This window comes from Amphiura filiformis, chromosome 15 (genome assembly GCF_039555335.1).
Source record: "Amphiura filiformis chromosome 15, Afil_fr2py, whole genome shotgun sequence".
Lineage (NCBI taxonomy): Eukaryota > Metazoa > Echinodermata > Ophiuroidea > Amphilepidida > Amphiuridae > Amphiura > Amphiura filiformis.
The window spans coordinates 19,443,687-19,453,527 of record NC_092642.1 but is presented as its reverse complement, the minus strand read 5'-3'; the positions used below and the strand labels follow the sequence as shown (position 1 = coordinate 19,453,527).

At 37.7% G+C, this 9,841-nt stretch overlaps 1 protein-coding gene across 1 annotated transcript in view; it reads right to left on the bottom strand.

Annotated features, from left to right (window-relative positions):
- Positions 1-1,574: 1,574 nt before the first annotated feature.
- The window catches only part of LOC140170766 (uncharacterized), a 62,951-nt gene continuing 54,684 nt past the window's right edge, over positions 1,575-9,841 (bottom strand). Inside the window, exons 16-21 of the mRNA XM_072193992.1 lie at positions 7,418-7,529; positions 6,473-6,589; positions 5,280-5,402; positions 4,554-4,958; positions 3,657-4,076; positions 1,575-1,901 (exon numbers count right to left, since the gene is read on the bottom strand). Coding sequence (XP_072050093.1) covers positions 1,672-1,901; positions 3,657-4,076; positions 4,554-4,958; positions 5,280-5,402; positions 6,473-6,589; positions 7,418-7,529 — 1,407 coding nt within the window. The 3' untranslated portion in view covers positions 1,575-1,671. The remainder of the gene's footprint in view (positions 1,902-3,656; positions 4,077-4,553; positions 4,959-5,279; positions 5,403-6,472; positions 6,590-7,417; positions 7,530-9,841) is intronic.

Here is a 9,841-nt window from a genome sequence, read left to right as displayed (position 1 = left end):
CCATCACATTACCTGTTTGACAGAATCTTCCTATCCATCCTATATCACATCTACACATATATCCTAGGACAGTATCAACACATGTCGCCATCACACACCCTCACACCCACCCATCACATTACCTGTATGACAGTATCTTCCTATCCATCCTATCTCTACATGTATACCCTAGGACAGTATCAATACATGTCACCATCACACACCCTCACACCCACCCATCACATTACCTGTTTGGCAGTATCTTCCTATCTCTACATGTATATCCTAGGACAGTATCAATACATGTCACCATCACACACCCTCACACCCATCCATCACATTACCTGTTTGACAGAATCTTCCTATCCATCCTATATCACATCTACACATATATCCTAGGACAGTATCAACACATGTCGCCATCACACACCCTCACATCCACCCATCACATTACCTGTATGACAGTATCTTCCTATCCATCCTATCTCTACATGTATACCCTAGGACAGTATCAACACATGTCACCATTACACACCCTCACACCCACCCATCACATTACCTGTTTGACAGAATCTTCCTATCCATCCTATATCACATCTACATGTATATCCTAGGGCAGCCTCGACACAAGTTGCACCATTTCGACAATTGTGGTTTTCACATGGTGATGGCTCTGAAATGATAATAAAAATGGTTAGATTGAAGTACATAAACCAACATAGATAACATTACTGAATAACTAAACATAACTAAAAAATTTGCAAATATGTTTGAAAAATTACCCTATTTTTGTGTGTCCACAAATCACATTTCTTCAACAGAAATTACGCCACATTTCACTAAATTTATGAGGAGCATGTCATGAGAGCACGTAGATACACAGAGTGCAGGGATTTCCAAGACATTGCTCTCATATTTGTGCATGAGTTTGAATGTGAAGATCAACATATGAATGTGAATGCAGATATTAGAATATTGTCTGGAATGGTGCTTTGTGGCCAAGACACATGCAAAAGGGCTACAATATTAGTATATGTGATCCGCTCTGACAAAACCAGGAACAAGTCACATTTTTGACATTTCATGATTTGAATAAAAGTGTCAGCATTAGACAATAAGCTTTAAAATGATACCAAAATTATATAAAAAGCATCTTTTAAAAATACTTTTCAAGATATGGATAATTTTGTAAATGATAACTTGATATTTTGCCAAATTGCTATTCTGAGTATAACTGGCCAATTAGTTTCTACTTTCTTGCCTTACATGATTGAATAGGGATTATCATAGTTCAACTGGTTAATTATTAATTTAATAAACCTCTTTTTAGTAAGTACTTTCAAGGATTTGAAAGTCCACTTAATCCGACAGTCAAATACCATAAAATTAAGAATTCCATTTTTTTAAAACTCAAAAACATGTCTGGCGACTTGTTCCAGGTTTTTTTGGAGCTGGTCAAATATATTATGTCCATGAAAACAATCTTACCGGCACAAGGTAGGTCTATACACCTGGTGAGTGTATCACTTGTTGGGAATCCAGTCAATGTATACACCGGTGATGAGCTAGGGTTCCTGCTTAGCGTGAAACACAGATACGGCACCTGATTTTCACATGATTGCACCGGCGCCAGATCCAGCCGTGCCACACCGCTATTCAGAGCCAAGTCATTACCAGCAAACAAAGGCGTATTTACTCCAAGTCCTGATGTGAATGTGGCTTGCGATTGGGCATACCGTAGCCGCTACCATCCCGCTGAGTGTTAGTGAAGACATCGACTTGCCATAGGTTTGTACCAGAAACAGAAGAACCAAAGGGATTGGAGGATGCACTCAGATAGAAGTTGATTGCTTGGTCCGATGCACCTGCCATAATTGGGATGCCACTGTTGATGCCAGCTTCTACATTGGTAATTTCAACACCTGTAATTGATAATATTGAAGAAATTATTTTGAGTATTAATTTCTGGTCATTTTCAATCTTGTTAACCTGTGATTATTCACCTTTACTAGCACACAAATTGGGTACAAAAGGATAATTCCCAACTTCTCAAAATTCTCCCTGATGTGTGTCCCATGCCAAGGGCAGCTTATACTGTAATTAATTATAAAGAAGGAAGGAAGGAAGGAAGGAAGGAAGGAAGGAAGGAAGGAAGGAAGGAAGGAAGGAAGGAAGGAAGGAAGGAAGGAAGGAAGGAAGGAAGAAGGAAGGAAGGAAGGAAGGAAGGAAGGAAGGAAGAAGGAAGGAAGGAAGAAAGAAAGAAAGAAAGAAAGAAAGAAAGAAAGAAAGAAAGAAAGAAAGAAAGAAAGAAAGAAAGAAAGAAAGAAAGAAAGAAAGAAAGAAAGAAAGAAAGAAGGAAGAAGAGAAAAAAGAGAATTTTTTTCTCAAAAAGAGAATTTTTTTCTCAAAAAGAGAATTGTTTCTCAAAAGAGAATTGTTTCTCAAAAAGAGAATTGTTTCTCAAAAACAATTTTTTTTTCTCTCCTCATGTGCCAGAACACGTGCACAGGCCGGCCAAGCTGTCTGTGGCCATATGACTGTATGACGCAATCTCATCATGTGGGATACCTTGCCCATGCATATGCTTTGTAAATTTAGGTTTTTTGATGTTTGGTATGGTTAGGGTTAAGATGAAATTCTTAGACTGTCTAGTTATCATATATCTTTCCAATTCATTTGAACCATACAGGTACTTTTGTTCAGCTTTTAATTTTTAATTAACTGGTAACAGTTCTGCAAAGCAGATGATTTCACTGGTTTGGTACTCTACACTTCAACCTCCTTGGTTTATACTGCAAGTCCAACACTAAAACTATTTGCTATTTTGAAGCATCATATTGTAAGCTTAATTACTGTGGATTCAGAGACATAACCATTATGGATGTCCTAATGCCCAGAGGGTGCGGGGGGGGGGGGGTACTAAAGTTTAGTTAAGGTAGGGAGGTTCAAGAAAGTTGGTCCCAATGATATACCAAAATTACAAATTTTCTACCAAATTTAACACAAATTTTTGGGTTTTGGCTACAGTAAGGCAAAACTGGAAAATCTTTCAAAAAAATGGAGAACATTTTGAAAAAATTACCCATCCATATACCAAGATTGGCCAATACAAAAAAGTAAAAAATGCAACCCATGTTTGCAGCATGTCCATGTATGGTCAATGGTACCCTTGGATCCTAATAGGGCAAAGACCTGGTCTGTGAGAAACTTGTCTCTGTTGAAAGGGAGACAGGAGCACAAAAAGGAATAATTTATAGTTGTGATTTTCCCTTGAAATTTCACTTGGAAATTTTGTTTCAAAGGGTACACTGAGGGGAGCACCACCTGGCACCACAACCGAATTAATTGACCTTTTGTAAATCCCATAAGCCTTTTGAGTACAACTGAGATGTCATTATTTGATGTCACGCCTATCTGCGCACATGTTTATCGAACATTGTTACTGTGCATTTACAAAACGGTGTGACGTCAAATGACTCCATCTCAGGTGTGCTAGCAAAGACTTATGGGATTTACCGAAAAAGTCAATTGTAATCACCTGGCAGAACTTTGCCATATTTGCTATGCAACATCAGGTTTTCCAATGCACCATGCACAGCATACAACACCTTTAGGTAATCAGTGGTGATCATCAGCGAGTACCATTACACTGATGATACATACTTTAGTTTACTTACCTTTGCATTCAATTCGTGAACATGATGTCCGAGTAGGTGGTTCCATTGTAAAAGCAACTGAAGCTGATGTACTGCGTTGAACTCTGGTACAGAAATACCGGATATCATCTGAACATCTTCTATTGCTCAGATCCAGCGTTGCTGTGATACCTGGTATGGTTGCAGTCGCTCCTGCTTGCAAACTAGTCGAAGCCTGCTGTGCATTGAGATACACTGAAGTCTGGGAAATCTCAGGTCCACTGCCATCAGACTGGGAATTTAAGAATGCTGTAACATCCCATAGGTTGGTGCCCTCGATAGAACCACCATTGGATGACGAGGTCAAGGTCAGGTCAAAGTTGACACCATTACCGCTTTCACGTTCTTTGAGCGGTGTAGCTGCCGAGGTCACACTGATGGCGGTGTTTGTAATTTGAACACCTAGAAAACACAAAAAGCAATATACACTTCATTTTTACTTGAACTTGAACTACAGCATTGAACTATAGCATTTTGTTTATTGCTGTTGAATTTAATATTTTGTTACTTGTCCCTGCTTGAAATGTAGGTTATTTTTTTCTGTCTGTGTGGATTAGTTTGTCTGCTTATGTGGACAATGATTTTTATTACTTGTTCCAGTGCATTTTTGTATCGTTGAAAATATGTTGTTGTTTATCCCTTAAGGAAAGCAGTTTATTTGATTCTTTATAGTCCCTGTTATTTTTGCAGGTTCAACACTTCAGTGGGCCTTGGAGTTGGTAAGTTTTGGCTATCAATCTTGACCCATTTCTGTGCCTATATTTGTTGATTCTTGTCCCCCCTCTACATACCGTCTGTATTTATTTGTTCCCCACATGAAGTTGGTATAACTCTTTCTTTTCATTATCACCTCTTCTAAATCCCTGGCATCAAACCTACCTCTGCATTCAATGGGCACACATCTCCTCGTCTGTCCTGTCAACACAAAATCAGGATTAGGACTGTCGCCCTTCTGTAATTCAATACAAATGTATGGCAGCTGACTGCAAGTCAGACCGGTCAAATCAAAGTCCGCACTAAGTCCATTAAGAAATGCACTGCCACCTGCGGGAAGTGCTGTACTGTCTTGTAACGGCTGGTCAAATTCAATAACACGCAGGATACTAGATGTTCCACTTCCATCTGCTTGCGTGTTGGAGTAGACAACCAATCTCCAGAGGCCAGAGCCTTGGATTCCTGAGCCTGTCGGGTCACTGGTGAAGCTGACATCAAAGCCCAATGGATTAGAAGATTTGCCTTCACCAAAGTAGCCTTGTGCTATTGCTTGTAAGGAAGTAATTATAACTGGGGAAGATAAATTGTAAGTCAAGTTAACATTAACAAGTTTGTACCCCCCAGGTTCCTAAAACCTGGCTACTCCACTAATGAACACACCTCATCCTACTTGCCTGACTCCACTAGGAGTGTTATGTAGTAATCCTTCAGATTCGCATTCTTATGAGTGTTTTTAATACAAATATAAACAATACATTCTCACCGATTGCCTTATCACATGCTAGTAAATTTGAAATCAAATGCTGAATCCATGTACATTAATTTAAAACCTGTTTTACCTGCATTGTATATTCTTTGAGGTAGAGTGTAATATTTGACCTATGACCTTACCTGCATCCTGGATCTCACACCGAATCCCTGTCCAGCCAGTAACACATCGGCATTGATATGTTGTTGCCAGGTTGCTGCAGGTACCACCATTTAAACATTGTATATTGGCACAGAAGTTCACCCCTAAAAATTAACAAATTACATGAATAAAAATTAAAAAGTATACAATTGTGATGCCCTTGTGCATCATTATGATTGACTTGTTGATGAGAGCAGGCTGTTGCATAATTTATGTCTTTGACTGTTTTGGCCCCGGGTTTCGGCCAGCTGAGGTGTTAGTTCAATATCTAAATTAGGAAAATAGAATATTTCTTGCGATTATCCCATGCTGACATTGAAAAAAATAAGCTGCATTTCAAATGTGAGGTCACAACTTAATGAAATGAAATTGGTGCCATTTCATAGTCCGCCATTTTGTTTTTCTCAGATGATCATAGTATTGTTCTTTAACATTTAAAATTTCACTTTTGCTAATAAAGAATGATTATTGAACTTGTATGTTTTCTAATTTTTTTAAAGTTAAAGCTACATGTGCTGGTAGAGCATTCCAAATGCCTGATATGAAAGAGTATGTGAAAAATGATCTTCTTTGAGATATGTTGGACTTTGGAATTTTCCAGGCAAATTTTTATGATCTGATAGAGTATCTCAATAATCTGAGGCAAACAATCTGGTGCTTCACCATAAAACATATGATGAGAAAAAGAGGAAACCCTACTGCTCTGTGGTGGTCCAATGGTTGAATGTGGTTGGAGATGAGGTCATCCTCTGGCCTACATGTATGATGCAAGAGATCTTACATCAAGTTGGAATAGTGAGATGGCCATTTTGCTCCAATCTATGCAGAGCTTGAATACCCATGTTGGATTGAACCATGGTTTAATAGATTACAGCCCTATATGGGGTCCATTTCACTCAACTTATAAAGCTTCTTAAGTCTCAAAATCAATCGTAACTTACGACACACCTGAAATCCATTTCTCTCAAATGACTTATGACCGGTACCCTTCGTAATTAATAAGGATTTTCTAGAGGGACCCCTTTGTTACGAACCAGTTGATTAAAATACACCCTGGGTAGTCTTGAGCAGGCAGGCACGTCAAATATGTTGATGATAATTACTCCATTTACAAAATTGCCTTCATTACCCTGGATTGATTATATTGTGTTACCATTAAACACAAAATACTTACGGGTTTCACAGTACTGTCCGATCCACAGAGCAGGACACTCACAAAAGAAGAAGTTACTGTCAATTTCACGGCATATACCTCCATTTTGGCACTGGTTATTAGCACATGGAGATGGAGCTAAAATGAAAAGAAAAAATAATACAATTAACACAAATCAAATCATGTTGATTTTCAGGTGAATGGGGAGGTGAGAAGGTGGCCATTATATCACAAAAACCTCACCCCCCTTAAACAGCCTAAATTACACAGTAAAACCGAAAGTATGAAATTATTTTTAAAGTGTTTATTTTCATTGCTTAATATTTTGTCTCTAGAGAATTTCATCAAAGAGATCTTTATTTCATTCACTCTTGAGTATAAAGCATTGAAATGCCTTATAATTGTGCTATCAACTCAAGGATGCTTGTGAAAGTAGGCCTACAGTCAAACAAATTTTCATAAAATTTAATGAAAAATTGTAAATATTATTTGTAGAGTCAAGTACCTTACAACTTAGCATCATACAAGCCTTTTATTTTTTGTTTGTTTCTATGGAATTAGCTGAATATGCAAATAATATTGATGGAATGAAAGCGAAAATATCACTTATCAACAAACAAATCAACATTAGAACAAACAAATTACTTAATTAATTCCTGTAAAGTGTGCCGAGGTTTGTGGATCAACGTCAAGGTGTTGTGCCTGTATGTAGCGCACTATAGCGCACTATAGCGCACTATAAATCACTGCGCTTTTTTTATCAGTTGTGACCAAACTATGGGGTACGTCGTAATTTTATGTTCAGATCATATCAAATGTTTGGAGCACACAAATGCCAACTACATTAGTACAAAATAACTACCTTTAGCAGTTAACCCTTTTGTGCACTTAGGAGCTAATGCAGTTACCCAGTACGTGCACCAGGCAGTCAATATGTTAAAACAACAAACTAATAAAATGACTAACTTTGACAACTGACTCTCTCACAGTACGTCAGTACATCATTTGGTAGACCAGTCAATGTGAATGCTGGGGTGGCGGCAGGATCACGCTCCAACCTGACGCATAAATGAGTAACCTGATAACAATAACACAAGAAATCAAATTAGAAAAGTGTATAAAATGATTGGCAGTCTAGATCATGATCAGTGCAGAGATGCCATGCATTCCTCCTTCACCCCATAGCTGCCTCCTAACCAGATTACAAGAGTGTATAACATGACTGTCAACCTCGGATGTGTGTGTGCAGAGATGCCTTGCATAATTCCTTCATCAATTATAGCTGCTTCCTGTATGTTTTCCCAGTCATATGGTTTATTTTCACCAGTGATTTTCCAGCTAAGTGGCAGAGTTTGCACCGCTTTGCTGTTTTGGATGCAATGCTAAATCTTTCAATTGCTATTGCCTTTAACCCCCTGAGCACTACCTGCCGATCTAACATTGCCTCTGATTGGTCAATTACATGATGTCCTCATTTTAATCACCAATCAGAATGGAGATTTGCAAATAATTCACCCAAATTCTTTACATGGTGAAACTATTGTAACAATGTTGCTGATTGGTCTAATTGATAATGAAAACTTCTTTTTGACCAATAGGCAGGTAGTTCTCATGGGGTTATGCATTTTCCGCCGAAGACATAATGACAACCTACCTTGGCCAATGATCATAACCATTTAAGTGCAAATTTATATAAAACGTATGATACTTCTGCTTGGAAACATTTTTGTTTTAATTGTTAAAGCAATAGTATTTGGAGTATAATTGGAAGAGGCATTGAATATATAATTTATTCTGTCTATCTCAATCAGAACCAGATCATTGAATTTCAGTAGAACCAAAGGATATACATTGGTGATATTTCACACCATCACTGCTATAATATTTCACACCATCATTGCTATAAAAGCTTATTCATGATGCCATGTTCAAATCTCTCAAATTCAATACTTGGTTTTGATTGATTTTGACAGATATCGTATGAGTGGCATGCAAGAATACACTGATTTTAAGGATGATGTATAAAGCGATAGCATATACCCAAACTTACAAATGAGGTTAAATGGTATAGAAAAAGGTTAAAGGTTATGTGTAAATGGATTACATAATAGCAGAGAGGCCACATAGTGATTTTAGGGGGTTTTGTGCATTATTTTGGGATCATGCTAGTTCATTTCATTGGTTGAATTACCTTAACTCCCACTCCTCACCTGGCCAGTATTTTAATCCACTTTGACATTAAAGCTAAATGAAGGCCCGTAAAATACACTGCGAAAATCCTAACAAAATGCCATTCAGCCGTAATATGTCATGAATCGATATGACAAGAAACAATGGGTTTTTTTACTGTCACCACGTCTCCATTTTGATGGACAAAAAGTAGGGATGGGGTTATTGATTGGACCACCCTCCTTTAAATGGTGTTAACAACAACCTACACACAGGGTTGCCAAACCCCTGATTTGGTAACCCAATTTGGGTGACTTCATTTTGATGATTTTACCCACAACGTTTGACAATTTCCAGTCCCATAGGAATCAATGGAATTGGGTGACTTTTCAAAATTGGCTACTGCTGCCAGTAGTTTTCTGTCCCATATAAACCAATGGTTAAGTAAATTGGGTGACTTTTCAATTATTTGACCCAAGAATTGGGCTTATATTTTTTGGTAATCCTGCCCACACACTCTATTGTTTTCTTATGTACCAGTACTATGAAATCTGACCCATTTCAATATTTACATTTTGTTTGTAAAAGTTGGTGAAAAATCATAAAAAAATGCCAAATATCTCAACTCAGAAATGACAGCCGTGTAAAATTGAAAGAGTGTATAGATTAATTTAACACAATTTAAAGCTTTGTCACAAATGCTGCATGGAGCTCTGACCTGTTCCCTCAAAATGAGAGGAGAGTCACAGGATTTCATTTCTGAGTAATGGCTGAATTCACAGTCTCCAGATCATTAAGATTTAAAATGATACAAGGTATGTCCATGTTGATATCACACTGGGTATTAAAAGATGACTTAACCTTAAGTTATTCGTTTCTTTTCTATTGTTTTGTGGCATGTTTCAACTTTGTAGGGTCTCCAGTGACTTCCCGCTCTTTTTTGGGAACATGTCTCACAATGTTGTCTCTCTGCTAATATAAATGCAATTGAAATATGTCAGGAGTTACAATGTGGGCAAGAAAGTAATTAACATATTAAATGGTGCATCAGGTAACAATGAAAGGGTAGGCCTACATCAGAGAAGATATCTTACACTTCCCACAATGCATTTCTTCCATTTCAATTTTCTGTACTGATTTGCTATCTTGTGCAACATGGGTAGATAGTGGTGAAATGTACCTCAATGAACAGAGCACATCCAGATCTTGCAAAATATGTTT